This window comes from Musa acuminata, chromosome BXJ1-6, assembly GCF_036884655.1.
Source record: "Musa acuminata AAA Group cultivar baxijiao chromosome BXJ1-6, Cavendish_Baxijiao_AAA, whole genome shotgun sequence".
In the NCBI taxonomy this organism is placed as follows: domain Eukaryota; kingdom Viridiplantae; phylum Streptophyta; class Magnoliopsida; order Zingiberales; family Musaceae; genus Musa; species Musa acuminata.
In genome coordinates, this window is record NC_088332.1 from 40195938 (window position 1) to 40209079 (window position 13142).

Below are 13142 nucleotides of genomic sequence, written 5' to 3' on the forward strand. Positions count from 1 at the left end.
TCTTGTTTAGTGACATAGCGGTCAAGTAGCAGCGCCTGGACTCCCAGGAGTTCCCCGCCACTTCCCCGACCTCATCGTGGGTCGGGAACTTGATGGTTTGGTAGTAAGTTGAGAGGACGGCTCGGGTCTTGTTGAGGGTTGGCCGTCCGAGGATGGCGTTGTATGCCGTGGGGAGGTCGACCACCAGAAAGGAGGTCATCACTGTTTTTGCCTTCGGGAAGACTCCCAAAGTTAGGGGCAGGGTGATGACCCCTAGTGACGAGATTGAGGCGCCGGTGAACCCCGTGAGTGTTGAGCATACCGGCTTCATGTTCTCCTTTACCAGACCGAGCTTTTGGAAGGCGTCCCAGTAAAGTATATCGGCCGAGCTTCCAGTGTCGACCATGATCCTTCTCACTTGCGCGTTGGCGATTCTGGCTGATATTACCAATGCGTCATCATGTTCGGCTGGTTCAGGTCCCCCGGTCGGGAAGGTGACTTCGGGGCCTTTTTCATGTTTGGTGGCTTCAGCCCGGGAGGCCCTGGCGTATGCCCTTCCGCCCGCCATGGAACTCCCTCCGGACGCCGGTCCGCCGGTTATGACATCTATGTGCCGCTCGATGGGGCCTTCCGGGCGTGGCGAGAGCTCCTTGTCTGGTCGGAGGTATGAGCCGAGGTGCCCTCGGCGGATGAGCTCCTCAATTTGCCTTTTTAATTCTCGACACTCCTCGGTGTCGTGACCGGGCTGTCGGTGGAAACGACAGTATTTAGAGCGGTCCGCGAGTTCGTGCGGGCTCCTCATCGGGTAGGGGTCTTTGAGAAGGCCTTTCTCCTTAATGTGGAGAAATATTTCGGTCCGAGAGGAGTTCAGGCCCGGGGGAGGGGACCTAGGTGCCGCATCGTTGAGGCCGCCGGCCCTACGCCGGGAGGTAGCGGGCTGTTGTTGTTGGGATTGCTCTGGCTTGACCCTCTTGCGCTCGTCGCGCCTCCCGACCATCCATGCCTCAGCAGCGATGTACTGGTTCGCACGCTGCAACATTTCGGGAATCGAAGTGGGGGGTCGCTCCACCAGAGACCAAAAGAATCGGGTAGGGCGCAGGCCCATCATGAATGGCTGCATCATCAAGGAAGGGTGAGCGTCAGACAGCCCGCTGATTTGTGTGGTGAAGCGGTTCACAAAGTGAGTGAGGGGCTCATCCTCCCTCTGGTTGAGCCCGAGGAGCATCGCCACCGACGGCTTCGGTTTGGCATGAGCCAGGAAGTTAAGCTCAAAGTCCCTGGCCAATTGGTCGAAAGAGGCGATGGTCGCGGTCTTCAGATTGCTGTACCACGCTCGGGCTGGGCCCCGCAGGGTTGTCGGGAACGCCCTGCACATCAGGGCATCGGATGTCCCGTATAGCGCCATTTGGGCGCGGAAAGCAGCTACGTGGTCCGCCGGATCGGTGGCACCGTCATAGGCATCCAATGACGGGAGCCGAAAATGCGGCGGGATTGCTTGCTCTTGAATCTCGGGGGTGAAGGGGGACCCCTGGTGTCGCTCGGCCCCCGGGTCTCCCCCGGTCCGGCGAACCTCACGCTGCACCTCGTCCAGCCGGCGGCCTACGAGGCGTAGCTGGGCCCACAGGCCCTCCGCCGAGTCTGAAAGTGGGGCCACGGGCGTCGGGTGCACCGCTGGTTCCTCCGCTCCTCGGCTCCCGGGTTGGGTCGATTGGTTCGGAGGCGAAGCGGGAGACTCGGGGAGCGGTGCGGGGTTTTGAGCGGCGGGCCGTTGCCGTGGTGGAGGTAGGGTTGAGTGTGAAGACGTCGGGGGAGAGACCAGCGGGATGATGGTCTGCATCACTCCCGTAAGAGCCCGGACCTGGTGCGTGAGGTCGTAGAAGACTTCGGGTGGCACGGGTGACGGGCCATCGGGATTGGCGATGGGTGGCGATAGACCCGGATCGTTGAACAATCGCCAATAGCGCTCCGAGATCGCAGCGGGGCGCTCGTCCCGAACCCCCTCCTGTTGGGGATGTTCTTCCGTTGCGTCGGTCGTGTGCGACCGGACGGCTGGGGGTTCGTCGGAGTGAGCCTGTTGATCGCTTGACATTCGGACCGGCCCTCCTTCTAGCGCCATTATGTTAGTGTAAACACTTTTTTTTCTTAGCCGTGACCCGGGAGGTCGTCTCGGCTCGTTCGGGGGTCCGAATGGCGGGGATCTCCCTGGGGCGATGCTCGTCTCCACCGGGGTGGTCGGGTGCAGCCTCGGACTCGGGGCGATGCAGCGACTTTCTCCGGGTGGGGACTCCTTGCCTGCATGTCCCGAACGGGAGACCTCGGCGTGATACCTGCACAAAGGTCGGGTCGGTTCGACCCAACCCCTCCGACGATCAAGTTAGAGAGATGAAGTGGCGGTTGTTCTGGGCGTCCAGTCTGCCCTCTTCCCTCTGGCTCGAGGACGTTTATAGGGGAACTCGGCATTATCGGGCGCGCCATCCCGTCGGTCGGGGCCGTATCTCTGATGGCGTCCGACATCGCCGAGGATGTTGCGTATGGGATCGGGGAATCGCAGGGTATGGGCGAGCTTCAACCGCTACCTACTTCTGTCTCGTCCTACTGTGCTGGGTTGACTAAGGGGTTGTGGGCTCAGTGAGGCTGACGTCCGGACGCAGACCGTTGCCCTCGTTGCTCTCCCTGGGGCGCCGCGCCTGTCCACGTGCGGGGGGCGTTGCCGGGAGTGGGGTTTACCATTTTTTGCCATATCAACTGGTTATAATTTTTTTCGAAATGAATTACGATGTTTTACTTTAGTAGCCATTATAGCGATTCAAAATATGATAACAATATCAATCTTGATGTGAATAATATACGCTTGATATTAGACCATATCTTTAATAATGAATATATCAAACCCAAATATTCATAATTTAATATATTATCTCATCGAGAATGGTTGACTTTGGTCATCCTTAAAATTCGTTGGGGAGTCGACAACGCGGCTTCAACGATCAATTGAACTGTACAGCTCCTTCCTTGACGCTTCTATCACTGAAGAAATCTTCGTCCCGCTGCCTGATTCAATGAAAAACCACGAAGAAGAAGGAGGACAGCAATGAGGCTAACCATTATTAGGCCTTTCTGCGGCACTTGGAACACTTGTAGCTATATATACATCAAACTAAAGGTTAATTCTTGAGGCTAATGCTTGATCTGGGCGAGCATTAGTCGGACCTCCCTGCTATTAGGCCTCGCTTTGGGGTTATCGTAAGTGCAGAAGCATGCAATCTTCAACACCAGCAGCATTTGCTCCTCAAACCCATTGCCCACAAGTGTTCGATCGATCGCCACCTCCGGCTCCGCGGACCTCATCGCGTTCCTCATCCAATCCACCATGCTTATCTCCTCCGTCGTCCAATAAAACTCGTCGGTGGGGAACTTGCCGGTGACGAGCACCGCCAGGATGACCCCGAAGCTGTAGACGTCGCATCTGTCGGTGAACAGCAGAGTCTGATGGTATTCCGGCGCTATGTACCCGATGGTTCCCGCCACCCCCGACCTCATGGAGCCGCTTACCGTGTCCGGGACCACCTTGGCGAGCCCGAAGTCGGAGATCCGGGGGTTGAGGTCGTCGTCGAGCAGGATGTTCGCGGGCTTCAGGTCTCTGTGGATCACCCGCGGGCGGTGCACCACGTGGAGGTACTCGAGGCCGGCAGCGATGCCGAGGGCTATGATGTACCGCGCCGGCCACTCCAGCTTCCTCCTCCCCGCGGACGCGCCTCTGATCGCGTCATGCAAGGTCCCGTTCCTCATGAACTCGTATATGAGGAGGTGGCAGTCCCGGCGCGTTACGTGAGCCAACAGCGGCAGCAGATTGCGGTGGCGGATATGGCCCACGGTCTGGATCTCCGACCGGATCTGCCGCATCCACTTGTCGAGCAGCCGGCTCTCCTCGTCAGAGGTCGGCTCAGCGCTGTCCAGGGTGCGCTTCATGATCTTCTTGATGGCGAGGACCATGCCCGGGCGGTCGGGCTTTCTGGGATCGGGTGGCTGCTGGGCCTTGTACACCTCGCCGCACCCGCCCCGGCCGATGACCACGAGGGCCGCGAGCCCATCGTCCTTCTCGAGGAAGGCGAGGTCCTCGGCGCGCTTGATGTGCGTGGGGCTGAAGATGGAGGGGCTGCCGGGGCTCCTGTACCGCCCGCGGATGCAGTTCACTACCTGCCGGTACAGCACCGAGAGGATAATCCCGGAGATGATCCCCCAGAGCGAGCCGGTGATGAAACCGACGATCCAGTTCCTCACGCTCTGCTTGTGGCTGCGGCTGTGATGGTGCTCAGACGACGAGCTGTTGGGCGAGGAATTTGACGAAGCGAGAGCTGGAGTGGTCTTGGTCTCGGCCAATACGTATCGCTTCGGGAAAGGACTCCGGCGGTGGGCGGATTGAGAAGCGAGACGAGAAGGGAGACGGCGAGGGTGGCGAAGGGTCATGCGGCGGAGGGCATGGGAGCCATCGTAGGGATAGATGGCAGAGATGGGAGCAGGGAGGAGGAGGAGAAGGAGTGATGGGAGGAGCGCGGTGGCAGCCATTGGCGTCGTCTCGGTGGGTTGATGCCCGGTGGGATAAATGGGGATAGGTGTGTGGGAAAACTCGGATCGGCGGGCCCGCCGAATGGACGGTTGCCGATGGTGGACCCTAGAAATCGAACGGATACGATTCGATGACAGAGGCAGTCAAGGCATAGTAGACCGCAAGACGTATACATTCCCATCCGCTACCCCTCGTGCTACACCGGCTAGCGTGTCGGCTTTCTCAATGGGACCCACTTAAACGTGGCCCAAGCTCTCTCGAATCACTCAGGAGGTGCGCAGGTGGGAACTCGAGGACGGGTGGATGATCCATCGATTGCTCATGTAACGTTTCGGCGTGTTTGACGGATCCAAAGGTCCTTCCTGCACAATGGATCTGCTCCGAAGTATGCTATGAAGATATAAAATGGAGGGTGAGTAATATTGAATGATCTCGTATCAAACCTATCATGTTGAATGTACTAAGTAACTTATGATAAATATCATATCAGACGATGACAAGACTATACCTCATCAGATCATGACAAGAGGGATCAAATTCCTCCTTACCCGTGTCCCAAAAAAAAAAATCCCAGATAAAAAATAAATATAGAACAGAAAGAATATACTATATATAACTTTAAAATAAAAAAAATCAATAAAACAAATATTATCAGAGGTCATTTAGACACCAATAGCAAATTTATGTTGACCGGTCAATCCTACATCCTAATACAACCAGAACAAAATTATTACCAATTTCCAACACACCAGACAATGATGGCTTTAAAGACAACAAAATCAGCAGAAGAACACAACAATATGACAAGGACATGTTTATATTAGTCTTTTACACTGCCATGTGCCTGTATATCTATCTAAGAACCAACAACCATTCAAATTCTCATCCACTTGACATCCCCTTGCAAATGGCAAGTGGGTGTAAGAGAACCAGAAACATGGTATTTGGAGATCAAGTCCTTGTTCTTCTCCATTGGCTAATCCATGGCGTGATCTAGCCGGATATGCCGAGTTTTCCACGCGTTGATGGAAAGAATGCACACAGTAGACCGAGTCCTTCACCCCTTGACTTGCAAGTCAAGATTCCTCCCTGCTACCAACAAGTGAAGAGTTTCAGGAACTAAATCATATTGCAACCAAAAATAGACTACACTGAACAAGATAGTACAAACACGCATTCAGATATAATATCTCTGGACTGGTGATTCTGGCAATTGAACAAGTCCTATTTAGCTAGAAAATATAATATCTCTGATGGGTAGTCCTTTTTGTAGGAAAGACACCTCTGCAGAACACAAAATGTAAGATGTACCATTCAGATAAGCCAACTGAATTGTTGGTCAGTTCAAATGACAAACCAAGAGGGAGAAAAATGTTGACCAAATGAGCAGGATCCAGTTTTAGTATACTGAGTCCGATGGAAGATTTGGAAAGCCCTGGCTTCAGATCCTTTTGACAGAGGCGAAGGGACTAAAACTTCTCACCGGCAATTAGGTTAACTGGTAGCTCCGCTCCTGCCTTCAATTCAAATCTTATAACAGGAAGAGAACTTATGATAGACTAGAACAACAATCACGTGTTAAAAGAAAGTTCACGCAAATTTCCCCTCTTTTATAGCTTATTTATTCCTATTTTCTTATGTCACAGGAATTCCAATTTTCCAGTCTTACCATTATTGGTCACGGCCACTCTATAATTCCTTCCTCATAGACAACCCCAGACTCCAACCCATACTAATTCACACACACGTAAACGTAATTCAACTCAAATTTTAATTTGAGCCCAAAATCTCAAGTTTGTTCAGGGTTTGGATTGGGGATCTCATGACCAAAGTCAAGCTAGGTCGGGTTTGGCCAATCGGTTACCATGGTTGGAATAGGGTTGACGTGCAATGCATTAAAAGGGGATTGAGAGAGATGTGACAAGCAAGAGGCAGTAGTCGAAGAAGAGAGGAATAGGGTTAAGACACCAGAGGGGTCCACACCGACCACTGGCAGACCCACTCAGGAAGGGCAGTGATGGAGATGCAGAGGGCAAGAGCCAATATCGAAGCAGAGAATAAAGTATATTATTAGTCATAGAAGAGGCTACGTAAATAACATGAGGTACAGCATAATATGCCTGCATTTAGGTTTGATTGGTGGGTATCTGAATGTCAAACCTGATTCAAGTACCTACTTTGCTACCCAATCTTAACCCAAACCCAAATAAACAGCAACCAAACTGGGTCAAACAGGTCAAGTAAGAGTAGGTACTCGAAAAACACTCAATCCAGTGTCATCCCTCGATTAGGGTTAGAAGAGGTGTAGCCTGACCCAACCAACTTGAGTTGATCCCTGATAGACTCCTTCAATTTTTGTTTGTTCATCTCCTCATTCAATAGTATCACTTCTTCTAGGCAATTTAATGGATATTGAATGAATTGAATCTTTATCATGGACCTATCATCAATAAACAACATATTACATCCAATTAGATCAACTAGATGCACCAAAATGACCCTCTCTCTCTCTCTCTCTCTCTCTCTCTCTCTCTCACACACACACACACACACAAAGTTTATTCACATGGATATAAACATAGAACCATGTAACATATAAGGAAAATATAACAAACCATATACATGGTGGTAATATACATGTCTATAATACCTTAAAAATCCAAAAGCAATTGTGGAAGAATCCTCTCCAAATGGGTCGGTTCAATTTTATTTATACCCTCTGCCTCAGCAATTATAGCAGTACGTTCGATAGCCTCTGTAAGGAATGGAAACTTTCTTTACTACTTTGTTAAGACCTAATAAAAAAATGAGTGCACATACCTGTTACAAATAGCCGGAGAAGTTCACAGCTTACCCTTAGAGCACTAGGATTAGCTGCATGGAAAAACATTTGAAAAACAAAATTGTTAGAGATTCATTTTTCTTCAGAAAAGAAGTTATAAAATTATCATATAAATGAACACAGTTGAAGCCTTGAAGGTAAGTTCAAAAACTCTGTTATTGCAAAAGTACAATCAAAATTGTTATTGTCACTGGTTTAAAAGGTGAATCTGAATTCTGAAGTTCCACTCAAAATTAGATTCGACTTTTTTTATCTTGGTTGTGATACCCATGACAGCTTCAAAGTCACTGTTCCTACCATAATGTATTGTGGTGACTGTAACCCTAGAGTAGGGCATGCACCTTAATTATGAAGTCATAAAGAGGAATACAGGAAGAACTTTTAATTAATTTCCCAAAATGGACTATTTCCAATGAACCTGTCGGAGCCTACTCCTACAGTGTTTAACAACTCTTCATATACTTGGTGCTATGGTAGAGAACACAAGAGGCAAAATTTAATTGTCTTATCTCACTAGAAGAAAAAGATTTAGCACACGTTGCACCACGATCAATCAACTCTTGTTGATTTTGATCAGTTCTAGCAATTTTTAACCATATGTATCATATCAGAATCAGTTGATACCACGATACAACCAATACCAATCAACATTAAAGGGATCTGCTAGGACATTTTAGCTACATCCACCACCAAGGCCCCTGGTGCCCTTTTAAGTTTGAGCCAAGAAACAGCTCAAATAAGAATCATGACATTTTAAGTAATGCACATGTGCAAGTATTTTCTTTTTTTTATAATGAGCTACAGGATAAAATGTTGCTTTAATTACTTGGCAACATTAATGAATATGTTGGTCCATTATATCTTCCTTACTATGCTTGTTTCTAGCCATGGTGCATGCCATTTTACTTATTTTTTCTTTTACTTTAATTGATAATAAGTGTTTTATGCAGTATCCTCCATTGAAACTCATCTAAAGGAGATTGAGGTGAAAATTTAACATTCTAGAATTATGATTGAAATGTCCAATATTAAACAATAGATGACAAGGACTCCATCTAATGCAATATTTGGAAATGTGATGCAAGAAGACTACATATGACATACTGCTGGGTTTTCTTTAGAACTTACAAATTGATATGAACTGTTCATATTTATTCTTTATTTATAAAAATGAATCTACAAATCTTATATTATTTCTGAGATACTCTTGCGACTGTGCCTTCTGCCTAAGCCTTCATGAAGTTGCTACCTAACTGCCTATGCATTTGGACAACTTTGCTGCGTTGCTTCAATGAACTTTTTGTTCTCCAAATGTAAAATTATTTCCAAGAAAAATGTTAGAGTAATCCTCTCTTTTCTCCTCTATTTTTTAACAATAGAAAACACAATAGTTTCCTCATATTCTTTTACTCATCAGGTTACTCTAATCTTATTCTAAGTAATCAGTCAATGAGTCAAAAAAGTGCAAGAAATTTAGCAAGAGTACATATATCTTGCAACTGATTTAATTGCACGATATTTTCCTTTTAGCCTTCTCGATCTCAACTCTCAAGGATAATTTTTTGTAAGATAGAATTAAATAAACTTAAAAAAAATTTGTAGCAACAGGAGAAGTCATTGGAACTGCAAATTCTAATGATTGTAACATCTGTGACAAACTAACAAGTACCAAATGGTAACCCTATAAAAGCATGACTTCTACTAGAAATATGTTCTCTCATTTTTAATAAGTTTCTCCCATCTTCCCCAAGTCAAACAAGGATAGTTCATTTTCCAAAGCTAATCACGTCTTTCCTTGCTGTTCTAGAGGGAAGAACTATTCATTCAATAACCCAATGAGAAGCAAAAATTAGGGAAAAGACTGAGGTACTTGTTCATTATAGAAAAGAAAGAACAATTTACTGCAATACATAACAAGTATAGGAAATATGACCAGCTGCAAAACAAAGTAACAAACATAATTCCTATATATATGTACAGAAATGTGCAAGTAGAAAATTAAAGAAAAACACAAACAGGCATCAAGGACATACTTAGAATTGACAAATAATGTCATATGACCAAAAAAAAGACCAAAGATAAAAATACTTGAAAAAGTAATATACAAGCCCAAAAAAGAAAGCTGGACCATCCAAATCATCAATCCCATCAATCTCATATCCCTTGACTGCTGCCACAATTTGTGCTAGATAGGGTGTGTTATTTCAATTTTGTTTCATGGGTTTTGAAGGTGTCACTAATATTGGAATATCTAGACAATGGGTTATATCTAGATGTGAAATTCTCGAAGAAAAGAAGACTCAAGTTATAATTAAAAACAGAGTCTATTTTTATGTGCATATGAATCAATTAAAAATGCAAATATCTTCTCAAAGCAAGCAGCTCTTTGTGTAGACGAGAGGATTTACAGTACCTGTAGTCGGTCGACTTTTCTTGGATGTGCCAGCACCAGCCTAACAACTAACATGGAAGTTATTTATAAATCATAATTGTGATAGGAAAACAAACTGTATGTTAGAATTATAACATGCACCAGGTCCAAGCAATGATTTTATAAAGCAGATCATTTACAAAATCAATTGAACTTGAAACATCAGGTACCCCTGGAAGTGTAACAAAATTTATTATGCCTCCATTAGTTTTCATTTGTCTGCAGACGGCGATTGTAATAACATGAACCTTTATGCAATTGCATACGTGGAAATCCAGAAAATGCTTCACACATCTTTCTCTTTTTTATTGTACAATTAATAAATTCACTCAGAAAAGGTAACAAAACAAATAAAAGAAAACAAATTAAGGTTGGGAGCTAGAGACCATTGGAAGTGCATGCACCTAAGGGAGTTTGAATTCAGTGATGCATGTCAAAAGTCTGAAGAACAAAAGATTAAAAAAAAAAAAGAAGGTATGCAAAGACAAGTTAAGAGACTACTTCGATATAACTGGTCACCAATGGGTGAGGAGTTGATGGCTGACTCTTTGTTAGGAGGTGTGGAATAGAGCATCACACTATCATGTATTGCTGCTGCAGCAACAACCATGCAGCGGTATTGCAACTGTTCAACAACGACAATCCTGTTTGTGCAGCAGCCAGACTTTTCAGTTCGTTTAGGTTTTCTTATACTTAGTGAGGCCTGTGGAAGCCTAGAAGTCTCATTTTGCTTAAGGTTTCAGCCTTGTAAGGTTAATGAGCGGAGTTGTCGAGTGGTCATTGCATGGAAGCAAAACCAGGACAAAATAGTTATTTTCTGCATCATTTGCAAGGCACTGGGGTCCAATAGCATGATGTCAAAACATCAGCCATCTTAACCGTCTTAAACCCCCAGGTGGCACAAGACTAGATGGGGTTAGGTGATGTTGACATATTCGGCGAGGTCACTTCCCATTTGTCACTAGTGTTTGGCATGTTTTCAAATTTCAACTATCTTTATTATCTCATAAATGGTAGATTAATAACCTACTTTTCTTGCACTTTATCCACTGGTTACATTACATTCTTTGATTAGGAATAAACAACAAATATTTGTTCTCATCCTACTCTTACTCATCTTAAATTGTTGTTTACATTTTCTCACTCATATTTGTTTGTTTGCAGGACCATTTGATCATTTAGTATGAGATACAAGAAAAAAGATGAACAGAAAGTATATTCAGCAGACCAATGTGTATAGAATTTTCTTTTTTTTTATGCAAAGGGTAAATGACGAAGGTGGGATTTGAGGCTAGGACCTTACAATGTACTGTCAAAGTTTTTACCGGCTACACTAACCGATACCTTCATGTGTACAGAATTTCATAAACATTGTTAACAAAAAGATGACTCTGTTGTATAACCCTAAATCTATTTAGTTTTTTTTTTTTCTCTCTCTATGTGTATGCTATGCCCATTGATTCACATGAACAATCAGTTATACCCAAATACAGGGGAGATTCAGATAAATGTTTCCAAATGCTTGTCCAGTGGTATCCTAAAACTTCAATCAAGGCATAGCATCTTTGGATCCCAAAACTAACATACACAAAGGCTTGCATGAGAAGAAGACAACACCTCCACGGTCAATCATCAACTTAATAAACTTTTAGTGATCCTTTTCACAAGAAACCTAATACAACTATAGTTCACTTTCGAACATAGGAATCCGTACCCTGTTAAAAGGCCTACGAAATTAGTAGGAAGGAACGGCCTCCACAGGGTTCCTGTTGTGTTTAGGGCACATCATTGTTCAATTAAGAGAAAAAATACACAGAAATTCTTGCATTACGACTAAAAAAACAGATAATTGGCTTTTTAGCATTCAACTTGATGATAAGGCCCCATTTAGGGTTTTCCTTTCAAGAAAACAAGTAATAACACCATAAGAAGCCATTTTCCGACCTGGGGGTAGCTAACGACAACAAATAAGTGAGGCTGATCGGCAGACAAGAACACAGAAAGACATAGAGACACACCTCAACGTCGACAACATCGATCTCTTCGTTCCGCTCGGCTCTTCTGCTCCAGACCATCTTGAAGATGGCGTGAATAAGATCCTGAGGACAAACAAAAGAGCAATGCTTGGCGGTCAGGAGCGAAAGGAATCGAGAATCAGAGGCGGCAGGCGAAGGGGCTTAGGGCTCACGGGATCGAAGGTGGCGTCCATCTCGAACCGAGGAGGAAAGCGAGAAACAGGGAGGCAGGGGGTGGAAAACAAAAACCATACGTTTTCCTTAAGATTCGTGCTACATCGTCGTATCAATAAATCACACGGCTCACAAATTCCAAAATTTATTAAAAGAAACTCTTTATTAATTTATGAAAAATGGAGAAACACGTTTTGCACAAATCAAAGTTAATATGACTTCAAATATTGTAAATCCAAGTAATCCTATTATTAATTCTCTGGATTCATCATATCCTCTCCGGCTTTTCTTTCTGGACGACGGAGTTCGCCTTGGCGAGCGCAGCACGGCCGAGCGTCTTATGGTCGAACGAGCAGTCGTGCGTCTCCGACAGCCGGTGCACGGCGCAGAACGCCCTCCCGCAACGGCACTCGAACCTCGCGCTCAGCCTCACCTTCTTGTGGCACCGCCCGCACCGCTCCACCACCTTCGCCGGCGCCTCGCCCGAGGAGAGCGACGGGTTCGCCACAGAAGACGCCGCGCCCGCCGCAACTTTCCGGATCTCGGCCTCGACCTCCACGTCGGCAACCGACGGCGCCAACGTCTCGGGCAACTCCTTGAGGCAGAGGCCTCGGTAGCACTTGGAGCAGAGGCCGCGCGTGGCGGAGTTTCCGAAGAAGCCGCAGCCATTGGCGCAGAGCCGCGGGCTATGGCAGAGCTCCCTCGATTCCATAGCCACTGACAGCTGAGGTCTCTCCTACTTTAAAGCATTGCAAAGAGTGAGAAAAACGAGAGAAGAACATTAGCAGCTTACAAGCAAGATCTTCAATGTATGCCTGTGAGGAGAAGGAAGAAGCAGCAGCAATATCTGTAGAGGTTTTACCAGTAGTCCGTAGCAGATTAGAATTCAGTCGGATGAAAGTTCCTTTCCTTTTCTGTGCATGTCCAAAAGACCTACTCCAACTCGGAATCAACAGCTCGAATCTAAACCAAATCTATTCCAGGATTTCAGCAACTAAATACGTTCTAAATCTTGTCGGACTTGGATTGGGAGGGAGCAAAAACCTTGATACCAACGGTTGGGGAACGAATGTGGGGAGTCATCGTGGCTAGGTTCGGGATAATTCGAATGATGAGGTACCCGAGCTCTAGGAA

General features: G+C 46.1%; 3 protein-coding genes across 4 annotated transcripts; all 3 read right to left on the reverse strand.

The window, feature by feature from the left end:
- Positions 1–3063: 3063 nt before the first annotated feature.
- On the reverse strand, positions 3064–4583 carry LOC103989830 (leucine-rich repeat receptor-like serine/threonine/tyrosine-protein kinase SOBIR1). The gene has a single exon (XM_009408775.3). The coding sequence runs from the start codon at positions 4543–4545 to the stop codon at positions 3157–3159; it is 1389 nt and encodes a 462-aa protein (XP_009407050.2). The 5' UTR covers positions 4546–4583; the 3' UTR covers positions 3064–3156.
- Positions 4584–5325: 742 nt separating this feature from the next.
- On the reverse strand, positions 5326–12089 carry LOC135676967 (protein MHF2 homolog). 2 transcript variants are annotated; one of them, XM_065188727.1, is made up of 6 exons: positions 12008–12089; positions 11838–11918; positions 9802–9841; positions 7367–7420; positions 7197–7301; positions 5326–5638 (listed from the first exon to the last, which is right to left on the reverse strand). In XM_065188727.1, exons 1-5 carry the CDS (start codon positions 12026–12028, stop codon positions 7198–7200), a joined length of 300 nt encoding a protein of 99 aa, XP_065044799.1. In that variant the 5' UTR covers positions 12029–12089; the 3' UTR covers positions 5326–5638; position 7197. The 2 variants fall into 2 exon arrangements, with proteins under 2 accessions (XP_065044799.1, XP_065044798.1); XM_065188726.1 differs by having other exon boundaries at positions 5326–5635; positions 12008–12085.
- A 187-nt stretch (positions 12090–12276) lies between these two features.
- LOC135677537 (zinc finger A20 and AN1 domain-containing stress-associated protein 9-like) lies at positions 12277–12720 on the reverse strand. Its single transcript, XM_065189898.1, has one exon. It carries the CDS (start codon positions 12718–12720, stop codon positions 12277–12279), a length of 444 nt encoding a protein of 147 aa, XP_065045970.1.
- Positions 12721–13142: the final 422 nt, after the last annotated feature.